The sequence below is a fragment of the Ruditapes philippinarum genome, unplaced genomic scaffold (genome assembly GCF_026571515.1).
Source record: "Ruditapes philippinarum isolate M1 unplaced genomic scaffold, ASM2657151v2 ctg7174_1_1_1_1, whole genome shotgun sequence".
Taxonomy (NCBI): Eukaryota; Metazoa; Mollusca; class Bivalvia; order Venerida; family Veneridae; genus Ruditapes; species Ruditapes philippinarum.
Window position 1 is genome coordinate 1,201 of NW_026858144.1, and position 25,113 is coordinate 26,313.

A 25,113-nucleotide genomic window follows, 5' to 3' on the forward strand; every position below is an offset into this window, starting at 1 on the left:
CTTCTCTTTTCTTCTTGATAAGCATGCCCCTAGATTTATAGAACTCTTCTCTTCTTTCTTCCTCATCTGAAAATGAAAATTTTCTTCTGGTATAACAGCAAAATCTTCTTCTGAAAATGTAACTGTAACAACAAAATTTTCTACTGTCATCAAATCTTTTATTACATGTTACCTTTTTGCATAAATAGCGGAAATATTGGCCTTTTCCCAAATGACAAATCTTTTGAAAATTCACAATTAAATCTTTATGATTACCCATAATTATGAAGATTTTCATAAATCAACCCAGCTTTATAGGTAAATATGAATTTTTATGAAATATACTGTTTCTATATTTAGTTATATAATTGTATGTATATGTAAACAAATTAAAATACTAAACATTTTAATAGGTTTTCTAAATTTTCCTTCTTTCCATGCATACTACTATAACACAATACAATTTCACAAAGCATGGCTTGTATTAAAAAGTTCTATTGTTTTTGATACATAAAAAATCTAATATATGTACAAAATATTCCTTGCACTTGAAAAATAAAATCACATTACCCATACCCTTACATCAGATGTTACTTTAATATGAATTTTCAATTTAGGTTGTAACTTATTTTCATAATTTGGGGAAAACATTCTAAAAAGTGGCACTCGGAAACGGATTTAATGTTTAAAGGCTCATTATTCCTAAGAAATGCTTTTATCTTTATTCCTCAAAATTACATTTATTCTGTTTTTAGCATTTCCAAAATGTAATTCATCGATCAATTACCTTAATCATATTTTGCATCTATTGTTTTCTCAGAGTAAATACAGTTATAGTTATGGAAGTCAAAAAACTACTTTGATTACATTCTGTTACTTTTATGACAAATAATTTCACATTGAACACTTCTTTCTTCAGGTAATGAACATCTAACTGAACATCTTCTAAAGCCATTATTTAAACATTTTAAAACTCATTTTTCCCTTTCTAAATGAGGATTTTTTTTCTGAGGCATAATGTGCCTTTAACTTTTAGGCATAATATACATGTATACTAATTTTGATTACGGTATACTTCCTCTCAAATAAAACAGGAACCAGTTTATACACTATATCTTGTAAGGTTTTATCGGCTTATTATACTTACTCTCAAACTAGAACTCCGCGAGTCGGATGTGTCGCCTTGTGAACAATGTAGTTTAGGGGAAATGGCCAGGACAAAAATGAAATATGAAAAATAACAAAGGGCAATAACTAAAAAAATAATAAGTGCAGAGCAGCAGTTTCTGTACACTGCACTTCTTATTAATAAGATCTATCATTCTATGATGTTTCAAGTCCATAGCTTTCATACTTGAGGAAAAATGACCAGGACAAAAATAAAGTAAGAAAAGCAACAAAGGGCAATAACTCAAAAATAAGAAATGCTGAGTATCAGTTCTTATGCACTGCACTTCTTTTTAATGAAATCTATCATCCTATGAAGTTTCAAGTCCATAATTTTTATACTTTCAGAGAAATGGCCTGGACAAAAATTAAGTATGAAAATAAACAAAGGGCAATAACTCAAAAAATAAGAAATGCAGAGTACCAGTTCTTGTGCACTGCACTTCTTCTTAATGAGACCTATCATCCTATGAAGTTTCAAGTCCATGGCTTTTATACATTAGGAGAAATGGCCCGGACAAAAATAAAGTATGAAAATTAACAAAGGGCAATAACTCAAAAATTAGGAAGTGCAGAGTACTGGTTCTTGTGCACTGCATTTCTTCTTAATGAGATCTATCATCCTATGATGTTTCAAGTCCATAGCTTTTTTTGTTGAAGAGAAATGGCCCGGACAAAATTAAAGTATGAAAATTAACAAAGGGCAATAACTCAAAAAATAAGAACTGCAGAGTACCGGTCCTTTAGCACTGCACTTCGGGTTATTGAAAGAAGCATGCATACCAAGTTTGAAGTCAATCAGACTTATAGTGACTGAGTTATGCTTCGGACAAGCTTTAGCGGACGCCGACGCCGACAACGACGCCGACACAGATGCCGCCGCCGCCGACACCGCCGACAAAAGTAACCCCTATATGTCACCTTTTCAAGGCGACACAATAAACCGGGAACCAATTTATACACTATATCCTGTAAGGTTCTGTCAGCACATTATACTTCCTCTCAAATAAACAATGAACCAGTTTATATATTATATCCTGTGAGGCTCTATCCGCACATTATACTATATCTTGTAAGGTTCTATCGGCACATTATACTTACTCTCAATTAAACCGGGAACCAGTTTATATACTATATCTTGTAAGGTTCTATCTGCACATTATACTTACTCTCAAATAAACCAGGAACCAGTTTATACACTATATCTTGTAAGGTTCTATCCGCACGTAGATTGAGCAGGGGTTGTGTTTCATGTACTTTGATATTACATGTTGGACAGTGTTTACTCACTTGTAAATGCTTCACAATACACTTTTTACAAACTGTAAAATAAAATATATAAATTTATCAAAGTTTATTACAGGAAAAGGCAAAGAGTATTAAATATAAACGTCCATGGACAGTGCAGGAAAGTTACTGCCTTAAACAGGGCTTCCGTTAATGGAAGTTTGGGAGTCATTTAATTTGACTTCCAAAATCTAATACTTTTCCTTCTTTACCTATCTAATGTGATTTCCAATGTCAGAGATTTTGCAGTCTCTGACTTCCAAATTTTTGAAACTTATTGGAAGCCCTTTCTTAAACCTTTAATATCTATATGGAATTGTCAATCTTTCAATCTGAGCACCATTTGTACGTAAATTTTCAAAATATGTACTGACGGAATAGCCAACAATACAGACCATGATCACATGTGACAGATAGTCACCATGGTATAATCTGTTGTAGTCAGCAGGCTACTAAATCTAGCAATATCAATTTATCACTTCGAAAGCAAGATAATTGTAATTATGTATGGTTATATAGAAGCATACAACCAAGGTGAAAAAATTTCACAACATCACTTCAACTAATGTAACATATTATTTTTCTGTGAGAAAATTGCACTATAAAATAGTAACAGAAACTAATATATAAAATTTATATTACATAAATTATTTAAACACAGAATAAAAACTAATTATCAGAACATTTATAATCACATGCGCCATCAACTTCTGTATTCTGCAATTATTCACACAATGTTATAGTAAAACTGTAAGTGTTCATGCAATGAATTCTACTTACATGTATGAAGGCATTCCACGATGCTTGTTGCATCAATAAAATAACCAAAGCATAATGAACATATGATGTGAGGATTCACGTCATTGATTCGTATAATGATATCCTGTAAAGGAAAAAATTAAACAACGGTTACTTATCTTAACTATGTGTTGGAGCACCACATTAATTTCCGTATTACCATAAATACCAGACAAAGCGTTTGATTAAATGCTAAAATCTCCCATTCACCCATGCACTTGAAGATCATTTCTTCACTCCAATTTATATACAACAAGAGCTGTCCGTAAGACAGCGCGCTCGACTTTTTTATTGCTTGCCAATAAAAAAAGTTTTTGCAGTAAAAGGCAATACAAGAACCAAGATTCTAAGTCGATAAAAGGCCTTAATTTTTAAAACAAATCCTTGACAGAGTTACCTTCTCTTGCGTACAGATGGGGGTAATGATGTGAAATAGCATTAAAAGTTTCAAAGCAATATCTCAAAGGGTTAAGGCAATAAGTGGATTTTACCCATATTCAATGTATTTTCTAAGTCAAAAAGGGGCATAATTCTGTCAAAAACCTTGACAGAGTTATGTCCTCTTGTCTGTTGATGAAGGTCGTGATGGTAAACAAGTATGGTCAGTTTCAAAGCAATACCTCCAATGGTTTTGAAATAAAGTGAGGTGGTACAAAAAACTTAACCAAGCTCAATACACTTTCTAAGTCAAAAAAGGGCCATAATTCTGTCAAAAACCTTGACAGAGTTATGTACTCTTGTCTGTAGATGGAGGTTATGATGGTGAACAAGTATGGTAAGTTTCAAAGCCATACTTGTAATACTTCTGAAATAAAGTGGGGTGGTACGAAAAACTTAACCAAGGTGTGACGCCGACGCCGACGCCGGGGCGAGTAGGATAGCTCCCCTTTTCATAGAAAAGTCGAGCTAAAAATGAACATGAATGCAAGAATGATGGCAAAAAAGTGATATTTTTCTACTTTGTGATCATGATTTCTGCAAGGGTCTAGAGGTATTGTTCCCAATAGGTCTTTGTATTGTCAGGGTACAGGCCATAGGATAACATTTAACGATACAGAGGAGCAATTAAGGCCAACCTGTTTGCGATACACCAGCAAATGCCTGAATGGTGTAATATTTAACATACTTTATGTCAAACTATCATCTTACATAAGACTTAATAATCCAGCAATTCAAATACATAGCAGAACACATTTACTAGGGATACTTTGATACTAATATTATTATACAACTTTAAAAGTGAACATTTAATTTGTAGATTCTACTCTATAAATAATTCTTACAATATAAACATTTACATTAAAGTTTTATTTTGAACATATAAATACTTGTATTAAATTCAATTCATAGAAATAGATATTCATTGCATTTATTTACTAACATTACAAAGAAACGTAATGATTATTTCATTTTTCAGTAACTTTCTTGTGTTTAAGTTAAAGAAAGCGAAACTTCTACATTGTAGTTGCTTAGCTTAATACCTTGGAGTGTTTATTTTCAGTCATATAACATGTTTCAGATAGGCTAAGAAAATACCCTGATTATTTTAAAAAGATATTTTTTACAAGCTTAATAATATAGGATGAAAAGCAGTGTTAGACCTACATGTATATCAGAATTTCTCGTTCAGTTATGATTCCAAAAAATTGTGAATCTGGCGATACAAAGGCACTCGAATATTCGTGTCCGAAATTCATGACAAATTTGCGATGTAAAGAGAGTTAGGAAATTCATTACAGCCTTAGTTCCCACACTATAGTACTAGAGTGGGTGGACCAACGCTCGGCGTAAAAATACTATATTTGATATGGCAAATTCAAATCAACGTCAACAAACCTCAATGTTATATGTCTATTTTCAAGACCGATGATATTGTTTTAAATAGCCATTCGCTAATCACATAATGATGTGCATGGCTGGAGCTATAGAAAGTCCGGATAAACAAGAGTGGTTTGCGTGAAATTGTACAATAGCTCGGCGTACAATACTCATGATGCAGGATTGTTTTTCGAATAAAATCTCATTTTTATCTTATGAAGAAAACATATTGAATAAATTGTAACAACCAAATAAGGTTCATACATTTACAAGAACCCAACTTTTAGTTTAAATTTTACAGCCCCAGAACTCTAGTGTTAAAAGATTTTAATAATTTATATGTTGGGGATTACATATGGTTGTTCGTCTGCTATTAGCATTGTCACGTGACTTTACCAGCAGTGAACCACACCAGAATAAAATGGTGAAAGATGTAAATAAAAGCACCAGTGACCTTAATCAGAGATAACTCGAGACATTTTCAGATATTCTAAAAAAAATATTTTTTACGCCGAGCATTGGTATGCGCTGAGCATTGGTCCAACCACTCAAGAGTTAAATCCAATGAGGGACAGTAGTGAATAACCTCCCCTGAGTACTCCCTATAAATAGATAGGTCCTAAGCTATTGGATTACTCGGACTTTATCGCCTATTTCTTTGTAGCAAACTGAATTAATTAGGGCTAATTATGATCATTTGTAATATTCAGATTAGATATTGCGATAGGATGTAGAATCTGTTGACATAAATTAAACATTTTTTCCTTTAGGTTTACATATTTGTTGATGCATGTGTAAATAATTGATTAAGGCATATCAACCTGTCTTATATAAAACTCAACGATAAAAGCAAAGGATTCCAAATATTTGGACCTACTTATATTTCGTTAAAGCGAAAGTCTATACAGATTTCATGCCCCTTGTCTATACAAATTTATCTGCCGTAAACCGTCTGACAGAACGATTTTCAGCAAAAACATCCGGAAAGTGGCCGCCAGCCGATGTTTTCAACTAGACGAGTATGAAAGGGAATACAGTGTTAGATATCATCGAGGATATGTGACCAAAGGGTTTTAGAAGTCTTGGTATGGTTATTTTGTTATGTTAAAAGGTTTCTTTTTACAAGATTAAAGCTAACATCTTTATCAGTTTATATCTTTGCGCCAATTGCGCATAGACAGTCTTTTGACGTTTTGAGATAAAATAATATTGTTGAATCTCTTCAAGTAAGACTTACTTGTCACACTTACAAACTTGCTTGCATAATTTCAGTCGGCCATATTCCCTAGCCATGAAAGATAACTCCCTGTTTCCCTGTCTAAAATTCCACCAAATTATTCCCCTTTCAAATGAACTCAAAGAAGGGACTTTTTAAAAAGACTTTGTATTTATTTATTCGATTTTTTGTTCAGAAACGGACAATTTTTTCTTTACCTTTGTTTAATTTGCTTTCTATCAATATATGGTTCCTATGGTAAACATATGAGTTTTGATGGTAAACAAATGAATTTTCTGAACCGAAAGTAATCTAACACACAGCGTTGCTGTCATCACATGTAAACAATACATTAAATCAGTAAGAATATTGAGATATTTGTTTGACTATCAGTTTCAAATGCAAAATATTAATATGGAAAACAACTATGTGTAGTCTATGTGTATTGTTTTAATGTGTTTGTCTGATATTTTAGTTGTAAAAGCCATGTACACTTAGTGTCGCTTCATAGCAACCGATTTAAAACGTGAGCGTTAACTGAACGAGATATGGCAAAGCGCATGCTCGCGCACTGACTTCCGCTCTATCGAAATATTGCATAGACGTATAGCGAAAGTTCGTAAGTGTGTCATAATCATGACAATCATCGTTCATCATAATTCGCAGATGGGGTTCAGATAGTATGAGTTACTTCCCTTACGACCTTAGTTTCTTATATGCAATTTGCTGTTAAAACTTAAATGTGAATCTTGATCTGTATACGGTGTGACGTCAAAGACATTGTTTACACCGGCCTTTGCAATTATCAAGCGGCTTAGGGCAACATGATATTCTCTCTAATGATTTTTTGCGAATGAGTGAAACAAAGGTGTTAGTCGCATTGAATGATTGATTTGACATAAACATTTGTTTAATCTTGTTATTCATTTAATATCAAAATATAGAAAAGATAAAAATGGAAAAAAATAGTGTTATATTGTTATGAATTACGGACAGGGCGGACCGTGAGACAGGGCGGACCGTATGTTTTGATGGGGCGTACCATATATTGGGACAGGGCGGACCCTGACTCAAGACTAGGCGGTCTGGAATTACAAACAAAATTGTGCACCTATCCAGAATTTTTTTTTTGGGTGGAAAGTGTCTTGATGGAATATTTTATCTTTTTTGACTGCTTTCTCGTGGTTGACTTCCTTTAATTTTGATTCCTTTGACAAGTTAGTTTACATCATGAACTTTAAGATGCTGTCTGTTTAGCGAATTGATATACATTGACGATTGTATATAAACTATTCTTGGTTGTCCTATAGTTAGTAAGGAATGAACTAATATAAATAATCATTTTTCCTTTATAAAACTTAAATGTTATGAATGGATTATATAAAAAAATATTAAAATTAAAGTAATTTTGTCAAGTTTATTAACTTCAGTGCAGAACGAAAATATGTTTTACTTATAAGATTTTTTCAATCCATTCCCACTATCTTACCCTACCTATTTTATACTTATAATTGCAAGGGTACTGTAAATGTTAATACTCTAAGTATTCACTGTAATATACATTGTATACATGTACTAGTATAAAATTATATTAATTTATTTTTTTAAACATTTTTTTGTTTTTGATAACATTGATATCAAAAGATAAAAAAAATAAAAAATGAAATAGCAGTATTAAATTTGAAATTAATTATGGTCCACCTCATCTCGAGTCATGGTCCACCCTTTCCAAGATATGGTCCGCCCTTTCCAAACATATGGTCCGTCCTGGTATGGTTTGCCCTGTCTCATGGTCCGCCCTGTCCTACGACCATTGTTTTATCTTGTTCAATACTGTCTGGTGCCATATAAGATGTTTGCATGGGACATTACAGATTGTTACTTTCTGATGCCACATAAGGCAATATTGTTAATAAATCATAATGAGCTATAATAGATTACATTACACACATATTTTTATTACTTTATTGTGAATAATTGTATTTATCAATCATATGTAGGCCTACAGAATGCAAATTTAAATTATCTGTAAATAAATTTGTACTGCTTTCAGAGAGATGTATGTAGATCAAACCCATCAAGTAAGCCAACACCATGTCTACAAGGTCATACCTCTAGAACCTCTCACACCTCTACAGCTGAGGACAAATCTAAAAGTTTGTATTCAGTGTTAGCGATTTTCCCTAACTTTACTGAGTACCTGGGACTCAGTGCTAATAGATCTGTTACGTCCCAATTCAAATGGAACGAGTCCTCAATTACAAAAATGTCAATGTTTGCATAACTTCATAATACAATCAAATTTGTGACTGTTGATGTTCGCGGATACCATTGATAGGTTGGCCCAAAACGAGGCCGAGCACTTGCTCCTAGTCTACGTTTGGGATATAAATCTGCATTGCTAATGAGAAAGTAACAAATGAAAATGAGGTGAAAGTCAAGTTCTTATAATACAATTTATTTAAAGTGAATAGAAAATCATTTTCAAGCAGAGCAAAAAAACTTAAGAGAGAATTGACCAATTATCGGGGAAAAAGTGTTTCGTCCCAGGGACTCAACAGCCCTTTTTTTCTTTCCTCCCTGGCAATTTTAGCAAGTAAATTGATATGTTTACTCAGTAAACGCGAACACTGGTATTCATATTCAATGTATTCGAACTTGAGATTATTTGAATAACTGGAGGACTTTTATCCTTTGCAAGTCTATGTTTGCAGCAGTGCTAGACTTGGTTAGGGTTGTGTATGCAATTTTAAATTCCATATTTTAAGTGACATAATCATTTTTAGCTTGATTTAAAACCCAGGGAACAGTGTCTCTGTTTCATTCATATATGAAATGAGAAGTTGCTTATTTTAATGTAAATATTTATTATTTACTTACTATTGAAGTATTGTAGCATTTATCTCCCATGTGTTGCAGGTGGACAGAGGGATAGTATGAATGCTTCAGTGAAATTAAGGAGCTCAGGTTCTAACAAGGTACATGTATACACATGTTTATATATGAAATGGATTCTTCAGATTTGATACTAAATTGATATTATACATATTGTCATGTCTATCAGTGAATATAACTTGATAGGATTCCAATAATTGTTTTTAAATAACAATTCAATTCAATATTTTATTGAGCATATGAACATATTTAAATGTTCTTTACTCACATATATAACATGCAAGGCGGTGACATTTATTACAGTGAGAAGAGCATGATTATGTTATTACAATGAACTATATAAATAACTAAACAGTAACAATAACAATACAGTCAGAAATATTTTTAAAAAAAACATTGGAAACATGAAGAAGTCTACATTTTCATATTCAATTTGAACAATGGAATTATTCACAAGTCTCTACTGTTGGGATGGCTAAATGCTATTTTGTGCAGAAGACCTCCTGGCCTTTAATATTTACTTTGGTGCCATGTATTGCATTATTAAATGTGACATTAACCAATATCAAAATTCTGTAGTGCAAGTTAATATTTACTAGTATACCTGGTAAACTTTGTAGCAGGGCAAGTATTTACTGCCGTTGTGATATGACTAAATTGTTGTTGGAAGTAGCATCAAACCCTTTACCCACAATAAATTGTTTAAACAATATTTTTCTCTTCCATTCAAGCATAGTAGAGCAGTGCAACACAGAGGTACTCCGATGTGCAATTTTACAATTTTTTCCAGACAGTGATTACAGCGAGGCTTGAAGACTACTGTACACAATTTCTTAACAAATCCAAAAACAAAGCCGTGTAACATTCAACTAAGTATGTATTTTTCCTTAACTTCATACAACATATAGCACAAACTCTGCACATTTCTGAAAACTTATTTTAAAGGTTGAATTATATCTTACCGACCAACTTCAGAATGTCAGAACTTAGAAACATTATTAGATGTGTAGTCAATTTAGTCAGTCATCCTGCCACCTCAGTGATGTCCCTATTCAGTGACAATAAATTTTGAGACATATTAAACGTAAAAGACCAAACTAAATAGCATTTCACATATTTATTATTTCAACAGAACCCTGAAAATGCTTTCCTAAAACGTCTCAAGGGAATTGTCAGACTTTTCTACTTATTTGAGGTCATTTCAAGGGCAGATAACTTATACATACTCAAATGAATTCTTGTTTTTACTTCTGGATTATGCTTTTCTTTTTATTTTTGAGTACAATACATAATAATATGCAATTCCTTACGTTGTTTCCATTAACTTTTTTTCAATGAAAATAAAGGTACTTTAAATCCTTAAAAAACAGGCCATTTTTTTTAAGAAAAAATGCACAGTTTAAAAAAAGAAGTGGAAATAAAAACTACCCACTCTAAATTTGTTCTTGAAATTTTGCATATCAACTAAAATGAAGGTAAGCTTGATGAAAATAAGAAAAAAAATGTATTAATTCCCTTCATTGTAAATTATCTGCCCTTGAATTTAACAAAAAAGTCCATTTCAAAGGCAGATGACTCAAAAACAAGAACGGTGACCCCAATTTTTTTTTTTCACTTAAAATGATTCTGTTATCATATTCTAACAACATCTTACATGCCAAGTTTAAAGAAATTCTATTGAACAGTTTTAATTTTGCCTATATGTCTATATGAAAACTTCCAAAAACGTCCTTAAGTGATAAAGACTGACAAGTAAATCAATAACACATTTTGCCATTCCCATGAGTGGTCTTTACTTACAGGTTTGACTGATCATTAAATCTAAAAATATCAAAGCACTACATGCTCGGGAAGAAAGCCTTAACCAAAATTGAACACTTAGTGCCCGAATTTAAGTTTAAAATTTGTGCATTTATTTAAGTGATCACAATTTTGGTAGAAACAATGCTATAAATGTTGCTTTAAATGCAGAGTAAAGTAAACTTTTGTCATTTTTTACAGGTGATTCAAAGAAAACCAAACTACAAACAAGAAAGGGTCGATTGAATGGAGTGACATTTTTACCCTGAAGCGTCCTATTAAGATAAAGAGAATCTAGTCGTTTGTGCCATGGCACAAAAATTATCAGACACATAAGTAACATTCAAGTAGTAGTATGCATTTACATGGAGGATATGACATAATTGTATTTTCATATTGAATTTATCATATAAGTTGAATAAAGAAAATAAAATGTGAGGCTCTGTCGAGCATTTTAAAAGTTTTAATAAATGCAATTTGGAAAGTCACAAATGTAATATTCTTTTATCACATGTTAGATTTTCCTGTCAAAACATTGAAAATTATTTTTTCTTTTACTATATTAACAAGCCAACTTAATCAACACTTCCAATACTTTAAACGACATTGACGTCAAATCTTTATTACACTAGTGTATAATAATTTTTTTGTAATGACTTTATTACAATCCTGTGATGTCAAACATATGATAATGTTCTATTAGCATTAATTGTAGACTTGTTGAACTTTTTTCTTAACAAACTCTATGAAATACTGGTTGAACCCTAATAGTGCTGGAAACAAACGTTTCAGGCCATGTTGACCAGTGTAGACCAGATCTGCAGGCACCCTTGCCAGTTGATCGAACCACACACTTAATTGCCAACATGGTTGGAAGGGTCTTATTGTCCAAGCTGCAAAGAGTGTATACCCATATAAACTAGCTGGCACAGTTGTGTGTCAGTTGATATCAGTCTGTGCTGGTTGCAAATTCAAATCCAATACTTTCATAGAATTATACGTTTTTATTTAATGTTTATAGCATCAATAATTTGATAATCTGAAAACATATTGCAAGTCAGGTTTTCAAGTATAATCCTATAAATTAACTTTTAGAACATTCTGCATAAAGTAAGGTGATATCTCTAAGTTGTCAAAGAAAAGCTTTTGCAGCTCTTTATAATTAAACATGGCATGGCACTTGTATCTATAGCTTTGTCCTCCATACAAGTACTCAAATTTTGTGACATTTTTTAATATATTTTCCCCCATATTCCTATTTACAGTAATTTGTTACATTTCTCTTTTAATAGTTTCCAAGTGGTAAATAAAAACAATAAAATTTCACGATTATTTCTAATATTTTATTTACTTGTGTATTTCATGCAATTAGGCTAAAAATGTAAAAAAGTAATTTTTGAAGAAATTTTTTTTAAAGTTAGACCAGTGTTGCATCAGCCATCAATATGTTAACTTGTCTAGAGTATGTACACAAACATACTGGGAGAAGAAACAGATTTTTGGCTAAATGAAAGTACAAAATGTTTTTGCTTAACGTTTTCCAATGAATAACCATGTACAAGGTTAAATTACTTTTTTGGGTGATGTTCTTTTCTGTGGAAAGACCAGGTGTTGCTTCACAATTGTTTTTTTTCCTCATTAATATCATTTTATGTAATTTCCATTTTTGGCTTTTTGCTTGATATATTGATGTCCTGTGTGAGCATCTATTAGCAATACATGTATCAATGAGTGTCATGAGTTACTTATAAGACCATAAAGTACAAAATAAAACTATATTACAGCTGTTAATTGTTTTGTCTTTTCTTTCCTGTGGTCAAGGTTTTGTACTGCTACGACTTACTCTTTCAGGGAGTGAACTTAGATATACAACTGTTATTAATGGTGTAGAGGGAATGTCCACTTTTATGTTGACACTAAGAAATTAAAATTGTCTTGGTCTGTAGTAGCAATGTAGTTTTGAATTTTAGATGAACATGATTTGCTCCTACCAGTACTTTTATGGAGATGACCTTGTATATCTTTGTTACACAATTAAATATTCAAAAAAAAAAATGTTACTTATGAACATGGTAAATTTTTAGATTCATACCAAACAAAGTCAAGCAAAATGTGTATAGGCACATCATACAGATAGAATAAAGTCAAATTGGTATAGACACATCATGTCCAGTGAAATCTGAAACCTGTAAAGACAGATCATACTGATTGAAATCTGTATAGACAGATCATAATGAATAAAGTCTGGTTAAATTTGTATAGACAGATCATAATAAAGTCTTGCGAAATCTGTATAGACAGATCATAAAAAAATGAAGTCTGGTGAAATCTGTATAGACAGATCATACAGAATAAAGTCTAGTGAAATCTGTATAGACAGTTCATATTATGAATTAAATCTAGTGAAATCTGTATAGACAGATCATACCGAATGAAGTCTAGTGAAATTTGTATAGACAAATCATATTATGAATGAAGTCTAGTGAAATCTGTATAGACAGATCATACCGAATGCAATCTAGTGGAATCTGTATAGACAGATCAAAACAAATTAAATCTGGTAAAAACTGTATAGACAGATGATACAGAATGAAGTCTAGTGAAATCTGTATAGACAGATCATAATGAATGAAGTCTAGTGAAATCTGTATAGACAGTTCATAATGAATGCAATCTAGTGAAATCTGTATAGACAGATCATACCCAATGAAGTATGGTGAAATCTGTATAGACGGTGAGATGATACCGAATGAAATCTAGTGAAATCTGTATAGACAGATCATATACCGAATGAAATCTAGTGAAATCTGTATAGACAGTTCATAATGAATGCAATCTAGTGAAATCTGTATAGACAGATCATACCGAATGAAGTATGGTGAAATCTGTATAGACAGATCATACCAAATGAAGTCTAGTGAAATCTGTATAGACAGATTATAATAAATAAAGTGTAGTGAAATCTGTATAGACAGATCATAATGAATGAAGTATGGTGAAATCTGTATAGACAGATCATACAGAATGAAGTATGGTGAAATCTGTATAGACAGATCATACCGAATGAAATCTAGTGAAATCTGTATAGACAGTTGATAATAAATAAAGTGTAGTGAAATCTGTATAGACAGATCATACCAAATGAAGTCTAGTGAAATCTGTATAGACAGTTCATAATAAATAAAGTGTAGTGAAGTCTGTATAGACAGATCATATACCGAATGAAGTATGGTGAAATCTGTATAGACAGATCATACCGAATGAAATCTAAGTGAAATCTGTATAGACAGTTCATAGTAAATAAAGTGTAGTGAAATCTGTATAGACAGATTATAATGAATTAAGTATAGTGAAATCTGTATAGACAGATCATAATGAATGCAATCTAGTGAAATCTGTATAGACAGATTATAATGAATTAAGTATAGTGAAATCTGTATAGACAGATCATACCGAATGAAATCTAGTGAAATCTGTATAGACAGTTCATAATAAATAAAGTGTAGTGAAATCTGTATAGACAGATTATAATGAATTAAGTATAGTGAAATCTGTATAGACAGTTCATAATGAATGCAATCTAGTGAAATCTGTATAGACAGATCATACCGAATGAAGTATGGTGAAATCTGTATAGACAGATCATACCGAATGAAGTATGGTGAAATCGGTATAGACAGATCATACCGAATGAAATCTAGTGAAATCTGTATAGACAGTTCATAATAAATAAAGTGTAGTGAAATCTGTATAGACAGATCATACCAAATGAAGTCTAGTGAAATCTGTATAGACAGATCATACCAAATGAAGTCTAGTGAAATCTGTATAGACAGTTCATAATAAATAAAGTGTAGTGAAGTCTGTATAGACAGATCATATACCGAATGAAGTATGGTGAAATCTGTATAGACAGATCATACCGAATGAAATCTAAGTGAAATCTGTATAGACAGTTCATAGTAAATAAAGTGTAGTGAAATCTGTATAGACAGATTATAATGAATTAAGTATAGTGAAATCTGTATAGACAGATCATAATGAATGCAATCTAGTGAAATCTGTATAGACAGATTATAATGAATTAAGTATAGTGAAATCTGTATAGACAGATCATACCGAATGAAATCTAGTGAAATCTGTATAGACAGTTCATAATAAATAAAGTGTAGTGAAATCTGTATAGACAGATTATAATGAATTAAGTATAGTGAAATCTGTATAGACAGTTCATAATGAATGCAATCTAGTGAAATCTGTATAGACAGATCATACCGAATGAAGTATGGTGAAATCTGTATAGACAGATCATACCGAATGAAGTATGGTGAAATCGGTATAGACAGATCATACCGAATGAAATCTAGTGAAATCTGTATAGACAGTTCATAATAAATAAAGTGTAGTGAAATCTGTATAGACAGATCATACCAAATGAAGTCTAGTGAAATCTGTATAGACAGTTCATAATAAATAAAGTGTAGTGAAGTCTGTATAGACAGATCATACCGAATGAAGTATGATGAAATCTGTATAGACAGATCATACCGAATGAAATCTAGTGAAATCTGTATAGACAGTTCATAGTAAATAAAGTGTAGTGAAATCTGTGTAGAAAGATTATAATGAATTAAGTATAGTGAAATCTGTATAGACAGATCATAATGAATGCAATCTAGTGAAATCTGTATAGACAGATCATACCAAATGAAGTATGGTGAAATCTGTATAGACAGATCATACCAAATGAAATCTAGTGAAATCTGCATAGACAGTTCATAATAAATGAAGTCTAGTGAAATCTGTATAGACAGTTCATAATGAATGCAATCTAGTGAAATCTGTATAGACAGATCATACCAAATGAAATCTAGTGAAATCTGTATAGACAGTTCATAATAAATAAAGTGGAGTGAAATCTGTATAGACAGATTATAATAAATGAATGATTCTTAGTCTAGTGAAATCTGTATGAAATCTAGTGAAATCTGTATAGACAGTTCATAATAAATAAAGTGTAGTGAAATCTGTATAGACAGTTCATAATGAATGAAGTCTAGTGAAATCTGTATAGACAGATCATACCGAATGAAGTATGGTGAAATCTGTATAGACAGTTCATAATGAATGCAATCTAGTGAAATCTGTATAGACAGATCATACCGAATGAAGTATGGTGAAATCTGTATAGACAGATGATACCGAATGAAATCTAGTGAAATCTGTATAGACAGATTATAATAAATAAAGTATGGTGAAATCTGTATAGACAGTTTATAATGAATGCAATCTAGTGAAATCTGTATAGACAGATCATACCGAATGAAATCTGGTGAAATCTGTATAGACAGATCATAATGAATGAAGTCTGGTGAAATCTGTATAGACAGATTATACCGAATGAAGTCTGGTGAAATCTGTATAGACAGATCATACCGAATGAAATCTGGTGAAATCTGTATAGACACATATACATGATAAAATATTTTCAAATAAATATAGACAGTGGTCTATTGATCATACGGAATGAACTCTGTTGAAGTCTGTATAGACACATTATATAGGGTGAAATATATAGTAAAATTAGTGAAGTTAAGTTTTTTAGTACACATAACTTGGTAAGATCTTTCAAATCAGGACACATATTAGGATAGTTCAGTCAAATCTGTATAGACAAAATATCAAGAGTAAAATTTGGTGGTCATGAACCTTTTTCAGTACATGCGGTAATGCATTTTTTATGTTTTTGTTCATAAAAACCTAATTTATTTTTCATGAAAATGAAAAAGTTTCAGAAAAACGTATCTTTTATTCCTTACAGTAGATCTAAATTTACTTTCACGACATCATGCAGATTTTACGACTTTCAAATCTGTATAGACGAGTACCTTGTAATTAGTATAGACTTTCGCCCTTTCCCTTATATTTTGGTTAACCTTGGTTTTTATCAAGGGAAGATAATCAACTACTGTCCCCCATTACTGATTAAGGCAAATGATGTTGTTTAATTCACTAATTAATTGACCTAGATGTCGTGTTTCAAACTTTTAACAGTTTGAAAAATATAATGTCTGACTATAAAAGGTTAGAAAAAAGTAATTGGGTAGGGTTGAGGTTAACATTTATTAAAGCCTACTTAGCCTAGTATTAAAACTTTCAATCTACATAAATATTGATAGGACTTATTTATCTGGGCAATTTCATACCTAACACCGTTTTGAAAATTATTTAAGAATAATTAGAGGAAAGTTCGAATAGAAAAAGACAAAACTTACCTCCTCTATACCAACAGGATACAAAGACAAATTCGAGGTCATTCTAAAGCATGATCAAACCTTACAAAGAGCGTGTCATGACAAAAAATATCAAATCTTTCCTCCCGGAAGTTTCGTTAAAGCGAAAGTCTATACAGATTTCATGCCCCTTGTCTATACAAATTTATCTGCCGTAAACCGTCTGACAGAACGATTTTCAGCAAAAACATCCGGAAAATGGCCCGCCAGCCGATGTTTTCAACTAGACGAGTATGAAAGGGAATACAGTGTTAGATATCATCGAGGATATGTGACCAAAGGGTTTCAGAAGTCTTGGTATGGTTATTTTGTTATATTTTTGTTATTATGATAAAAGGTTTCTTTTTACAAGATTAAAGCTAACATCTTTATCAGTTAAAGTAGTTAATATCTTTGCGCCAATTGCGCATAGAGTCTAGACAGTCTTTTGACGTTTTGTGATAAAATAATATTGTTGAATCTCTTACTTGTCATAATCACGACAATCATCGTTCATCATAATTCGCAGATGGGGTTCAGATAGTATGAGTTACTTCCCTTACGACCTTAGTTTCTTATATGCAATTTGCAGTTAAAACTTAAATGTGAATCTTGATCTTGATCTGTATACGGTGTGACGTCAAAGACATTGTTTTACACCGGCCTTTGCAATTATCAAAGCGGCTTAGGGCAACATGATACCCTCTCTAATGATTTTTGCGAATGAGTGAAACAAAGGTGTTAGTCGCAATGAATGATTGATTTGACATAAACATTTGTTTAATCTTGTTATTCATTTAATATCAAAATATAGAAAAGATAAAAATGGATTTGTGCTATATTGTTATGAATTACGGACAGGGCGGACCGTGAGACAGGGTGGACCGTATGTTTGGATGGGGCGGACCATATTTTGGGACAGGGCGGACCCTGACTCAAGACGAGGCGGTCTGGAATTACAAACAAAATTGCGCACCTATCCAGAATTATTTTTTTTTTGGTGGAAAGTGTCTTGATGGAATATTTTATCTTTTTTGACTCCTTTCTCGTGGTTGACTTCCTTCAATTTTGATTCTTTTGACAAGTAAGTTTACATCATGAACTTTAAGATGCTGTCTGTTTAGCAAATTGATATACATAATGTATAATTATGGTCAATGACGATTAAGAAATAATATATCCCAAACTGTGATTTTATTGCTCAATAACATCACTGTTTGGAGTTCGGATGCGGGGAATTATATCACGAGGGCGTAGCCTGAGTGATATAATGATGCGCATCCGAACGACAAACAGTGATGTTATCAAGCAATAAAATCACCGATTTGGATATATTATTTCGATTCTTACACGACATCAACAAATAAATGCTGCCCGTGCATGATAATTAGCTAAATTGCGCCTGATTTGTGTCCGTACTTATTGTCAGCGCGTCACATTTTTAGTGGTTACGTCACGTGTTATAATGATTACGTCACATGTCTAAATATAGAAACGTCAAACAGTGATTTTATAGCATGATAACACACACTTTCGGTTCTTCTATGTTCGATAGGGAAAAATGCGGGTTGTGTAAGAATTGTATTTAAACTATTCTTGGTTGTCCTATAGTTAGTAAGGAATGAACTAATATAAATAATCATTTTTCCTTTATAAAACTTAAATGTTATGAATGGATTTATATAAAAAAATATTACAATTAAAGTAATTTTGTCAAGTTTATTTACTTCAGTGCAGAACGAAAATATGTTTTACTTATAAGATTTTTTCAATCCATTCCCACTATCTTACCCCTACCTATTTTTATACTTATAATTGCAAGGGTACTGTAAATGTTAATACTCTAAGTATTCACTGCTAATATAACATTGTATACATGTAAGTTATAAAATTATATTAATATTTTTTTAACATTTTTTTGTTTTTGATAACATTGATATAAAGATAAAAAATATAAAATAAATGAAATAGCAGTATTAAATTTTGAAATTAATTATGGTCCACCTCATCTCGAGTCATGGTCCGCCCTTTCCAAGATACCGTCCTGGTATGGTTTGCCCTGTCTCACACGGTCCGCCCTGTCCTACGACCAATTACTGTTATATCTTTGTCCATACTGTCTGGTGCCATATAAGTTGTTTGCATGGGACATTACAGAGTGTTACTTCTGATGCCACATAAGGCAATATAGTTAATAAATCATATGAGCTATAATAGATTACATTACACACATATTTTTATTACTTTATTGTGAATAATTGTATTTTTATCAATCATATGTAGGCCTACAGAATGCAAATTTAAATTATCTGTAAATAAATTTGTACTGCTTTCAGAGAGATGTATGCAGATCAAACCCATCAAGTAAGCCAACACCATGTCTACAAGGTCATACCTCTAGAACCTCTCACACCTCTAACAGCTGAGGACAAATCTAAAAGTTTGTATTCGTATTAATTGTATTCGAACTTAAGATTATTTGAATAACTGGAGGGAATTTTATCCTTTGCAAGTCTATGTTTGCAGCAGTGCTAGACTTGGTTAGGGTTGTGTATGCAATTTTAAATTCCCATATTTTAAGTAACATAATCATTTTTAGCTTGATTTAAAACCCAGGGAACAGTGTCTCTGTTTCATTCATATAATTATGAAATGAGAAGTTGCTTATTTTAATGTAAATATTTATTATTTACTTACTATTAAAGTATTACAGCATTTATCTCCCATGTGTTGCAGGTGGACAGAGGGATAGTATGAAATGCTTCAGTGAAATTAAGGAGCTCAGGTTCTAACAAGGTACATGTACATGTATACACATGTTTATATATGAAATGGATTCTTCAGATTTTGATACTAAATTGAATATTATACATATTGTCATGTCTATCAGTGAATATAACTTGATAGGATTCCAATAATTGTTTTTAAATAACAATACAGTCAGAAATATTTTTTTAAAAAAAAACCATTGGAAACACTGAAGAAGTCTACATTTTCATGACTTTAATATAATATTCAATTTGAACAATGGAATTATTCACAAGTCTCTACTGTTGGGATGGCTAAATGCTATTTTGTGCAGAAGACCTCCTGGCCTTTAATATTTACTTTTGGTGCCATGTATTGCATTATTATATGTGACATTAACAATATTAAAATTCTGTAGTGCAAGTTAATATTTTACTAGTATACCTGGTAAACTTTGTAGCAGGGCAAGTATTTACTGCCGTCGTGATATGACTAAATTGTTGTTGGAAGTAGCATCAAACCCTTTACCCACAATAAATTGTTTAAACAATATTTTTCTCTTCCATTCAAGCGTAGTAGAGCAGTGCAACACAGATGTACTCCGATGTGCAATTTTACAAGTTTTTCCCAGACAGTGATTACAGCGAGGCTTGAAGACTACTGTACACAATTTCTTAACAAATCCAAAAACAAAGCCGCGTAACATTCAACTAAGTATGTATTTTTCCTTATCTTCATTATCATACAACATATAGCACAAACTCTGCACATTTCTGAAAACTTATTTTAAAGGTTGAATTATATCTTACCAACCAACTTCAGAATGTCAGAACTTAGAAACATTATTAGATTTGTAGTCAATTTAGTCAGTCATCCTGCCACCTCAGTGATGTCCCTATTTTCAGTGACAATAAATTTTGAAGACATATTTAACTTAAAATACCAAACTAAATAGCATTTCACATATTTATTATTTTCAACAGAACCTTCCCTGAAAATGCTTTCCTAAAACGTCTCAAGGGAATTGTCAGACTTTCTACTTATTTGAGGTCATTTCAAGGGCAGATAACTTATACAAATACTCAAATGAATTCTTGTTTATTACTTCTGCATTATGCTTTTCTTTTTATTTTTTGAGTACAATACATAATAATATGCAATTCCTTACATTGTTTCCATTAACTTTTTTCAATGAAAATAAAGGTACTTTAAATCCTTAAAAAACAGGCCATTTTTTAAGAAAAAATGCACAGAAGAAAGTGGAATAAAAACTACCCACTCTAAATTTGTTCTTGAAATTTTGCATATCAACTAAAATGAAGGTAAGCTTGATGAAAATAAGAAAATAAATGTTATTAATTCTCTTCATTGTAAATTATCTGCCCTTGAATTTTAACAAAAAGTCCATTTTCAAAAGCAAATGACTCAAAAACGAGAAATTTTTTTTTTGCTTAAAATGTTTCTGTTATCATATTCTAACAACATCTTACATGCCAAGTTTAAAGAAATTCTATTGAACAGTTTTAATTTTGCCTATATGTCTATATGAAAACTTCAAAAAACGTCCGTAAGTGATAAAGACTGACAAGTAAATCAATAACACATTTTGCCATTCCCATGAGTGGTCTTTACTTACAGGTTTGACTGTACATTAAATCTAAAATAACAAAGCACTACATGCTTGGGAAGAAAGCCTTAACCAAAATTGAACACTTAGTGCACTTAGTGCCCGAATTTAAGTTTAAAATTTGTGCATTTATTTAAGTGATCACAATTTTGGTAGAAAACAATGTTATAAATGTTGCTTTAAATGCAGAGTAAAGTAAAGTTTTGTCATTTTTTTACAGGTGATTCAAAGAAAACCAAACTACAAACAAGAAAGGGTCGATTGAATGGAGTGACATTTTTACCCTGAAGCGTCCTATTAAGATTAAGAGAATCTAGTCGTTTGTGCCACGGCACAAAAAATTATCAGACACATAAGTAACATTCAAGTAGTAGTATGCATTTACATGGAAGATATGACATAATTGTATTTTCATATTGAATTTATCATATAAAGTTGAATAAAGAAAAATAAAAATGTGAGGCTCTGTCGAGCATTTTAAAAGTTTTAATTAATGCAATTTGGGAAAGTCACAAAATGTAATATTCTTTTATCACATGTTAGATTTTCCTGTCAAAACATTGAAAATTATTCTTTCTTTTACTATTTTAACAAGCCAACTTAATCAACACTTCCAATAACTTTAAACGACATTGACGTCAAATCTTTATTACACTAGTGTATAATAATTTTTTGTAATGACTTTATTAGAATCCTGTGATGTCAAACATATGATAATGTTTCTATTAGCATTAATTGTAGACTTGTTGAACTTTTTTCTTAACAAACTCTATGAAATACTGGTGAACCCTAATAGTGCTGGAAACAAACGTTTCAGGCCATGTTGACCAGTGTAGACCAGATCTGCAGGCACCCTTGCCAGTTGATTGAACCACACACTTAATTGCCAAACATGGTTGAAAGGGTCTTATTGTCCAAGCTGCAAAGAGTGCATACCCATATAAACTAGCTGGCACAGTTGTGTGTCAGTTGATATCAGTCTGTGCTGGTTTGCAAATTCAAATCCAATACTTTCATAGAATTATATGTTTTTATTTAATGTTTATAGCATCAATAAATTGATAATCTGAAAAAATAGTGCAAGTCAGGTTTTCAAGTATAATCCTAATTAACTTTTAGAACATTTTGCATAAAGTAAGGTGATATCTCTAAGTTGTCAAAGAAAAGCTTTTGCAGCTCTTTATAATTAAACATGGCATGGCACTTGTATCTATAGCTTTGTCCACCATACAAGTACTCAAATTTTGTGACATTTTTAGCTCGACTTTTCTATGAAAAGGGGAGCTATCCTACTCGCGTCGGCGTCGGCGTTAGCGTTGGCGTCACACCTTGGTTAAGTTTTTCGTACCACCCCACTTTATTTCAGAAGTATTACAAGTATGGCTTTGAAACTTACCATACTTGTTCACCATCATAACCTCCATCTACAGACAAGAGTACATAACTCTGTCAAGGTTTTTGACAGAATTATGGCCCTTTTTTGACTTAGAAAGTGTATTGAGCTTGGTTAAGTTTTTGTACCACCTCACTTTATTTCAAAACCATTGGAGGTATTGCTTTGAAAACTGACCATACTTGTTTACCATCACGACCTTCATCAACAGACAAGAGGACATAACTCTGTCAAGGTTTTTGACAGAATTATGCCCCTTTTTGACTTAGAAAATACATTGAATATGGGTAAAATCCACTTATTGCCTTAACCCTTTGAGATATTGCTTTGAAACTTTAATGCTATTTCACATCATTACCCCCATCTGTACGCAAGAGAAGGTAACTCTGTCAAGGATTTGTTTTAAAAATTAAGGCCTTTTATCGACTTAGAATCTTGGTTAAGTTTTTAGTACCAGTCCACTTTTTGACTGAACTGTTTGAGATATTAATTTGAAAGTTGGAATACTTGTTTACCATCATGGTCCCAAAACATGGGCAGGAGAAGGTAATTCTGTTAAGGATTTTATTTGAATTATGGCCCTTTTTGACTTAGAAACTCAGTTAAGATTTTCATTCTTGTCCACTTGTTGACTTAACCATTTGAGATATTACTTTGGAAGTTGGAGTTCTTATGTGCCATCATGAGACCTATCTGTAAGCAAGAGAAGATAACTCTGTGAAAATGTTTCTTGATTTGTACTTAGAAATTCCTAGTTAAAGTCTTGTGTGCCCTTAACTGTCAAAGTTTTGTTTTATAGGCAAGCACTAAAAAAGTCGAGCGCGCTGTCCTTCTGACAGCTCTTGTTTAATATATTTTTCCCCATATTCCAATTACAGTAATTTGTTACATTTCTCTTTCCTCTATCATTCTTAGTTTTTGTATTTAATATTTTCCAAGTGGTAAATAAAAACAATAAAATTTCACGATTATTTCTAATATTTTATTTACTTGTGTATTTCATGCAATTTAGGCTAAAAATGTAAAAAAGTAATTTTTGAAGAATTTTTTTTTTAAGTTAGACCAGTGTTGCTTCAGCCATCAATATGTTAACTTGTCATGTAGTATGTACACAAACATACTGGGAGAAGAAACAGATGTTTGGCTGAATGAAAGTACAAAATGTTTTTGCTTATCGTTTTCCAATGAATAACCATGTACAAGGTTAAATTACTTTTTTGGGTGATGTTCTTTTCTGTGGAAAGACCAGGTGTTGCTTCACAATTGTTTTTTTTCCTGACATTAATATCATGTTATGTAATTTCCATTTTTGGCTTTTTGCTTGATATATTGATGTCCTGTGTGAGCATCTATTAGCAATACATGTATCAATGAGTGTCATGAGTTACTTATAAGACCATGAAGTACAAAATAAAACTATATTACAGCTGTTAATTGTTTTGTCTTTTCTTTCCTGTGGTCAAGGTTTGGTACTGCTATGACTTACTCTTTCAGGGAGTGAACTTAGATATACAACTGTTATTAATAGTGTAGAGGGAATGTCCACTTTTATGTTGACACTAAGAAATTAAATTGTCAATGGTCTGTAGTAGCAATGTATTTTTGAAAAAAGTTCTTGCAATTTTAGATGAACATGATTTGCTCCTACCAGTACTTTTATGGAGATGACCTTATATATCTTAAACAATTAAATATTTAAAAAAAATGTTACTTATGAAAATGGTAAATTTTTAGATTCATACCAAACAAAGTCAAGCAAAATGTGAATAGGCACATCATACAGATAGAATAAAGTCAAATTGGTATAGACACATCATGTCCAGTGAAATCTGAAACCTGTAAAGACAGATCATACTGATTGAAATCTGTATAGACAGATCATAATGAATGAAGTCTGGTTAGATTTGTATAGACACATCATAATAAAGTCTTGTGAAATCTGTATAATAAGACAGATCATAAAAAAATGAAGTCTGGTGAAATCTGTACAGACAGATCATAATGAATAAAGTCTTGTGAAATCTGTATAGACAGATCATAACGAATTAAATCTGGTGAAATCTGTATAGACAGATCATAATGAATGAAATATGGTGAAATCTGTATAGACAGA

General features: G+C 31.8%; 1 protein-coding gene and 2 long non-coding RNA genes across 5 annotated transcripts in view; 2 read left to right on the plus strand and 1 right to left on the minus strand.

Annotated features, from left to right (window-relative positions):
• The window catches only part of LOC132752275 (polycomb group RING finger protein 1-like), a gene marked incomplete at its 3' end in the record, with an annotated part of 27,007 nt that continues 1,894 nt past the window's right edge, over window positions 1-25,113 (minus strand). Inside the window, 4 exon segments of one of the 2 annotated variants that reach the window (XM_060742593.1) lie at window positions 1-66; window positions 2,316-2,468; window positions 3,214-3,316; window positions 17,236-17,339. In XM_060742593.1, coding sequence (XP_060598576.1) covers window positions 1-66; window positions 2,316-2,468; window positions 3,214-3,316; window positions 17,236-17,277 — 364 coding nt within the window. 2 annotated transcript variants of the gene reach the window in all.
• On the plus strand, window positions 5,941-12,746 carry LOC132752277 (uncharacterized). 2 transcript variants are annotated; one of them, XR_009628792.1, is made up of 5 exons: window positions 5,941-6,134; window positions 8,319-8,421; window positions 9,185-9,243; window positions 9,897-10,033; window positions 11,162-12,746. It is a non-coding gene; the product is annotated as an uncharacterized LOC132752277 (long non-coding RNA). The 2 variants fall into 2 exon arrangements; XR_009628791.1 differs by having other exon boundaries at window positions 5,944-6,134; window positions 9,892-10,033.
• Window positions 17,410-22,000, plus strand: LOC132752278 (uncharacterized). The gene is made up of 5 exons (XR_009628793.1): window positions 17,410-17,550; window positions 19,569-19,672; window positions 19,969-20,028; window positions 20,552-20,694; window positions 21,828-22,000. It is a non-coding gene; the product is annotated as an uncharacterized LOC132752278 (long non-coding RNA).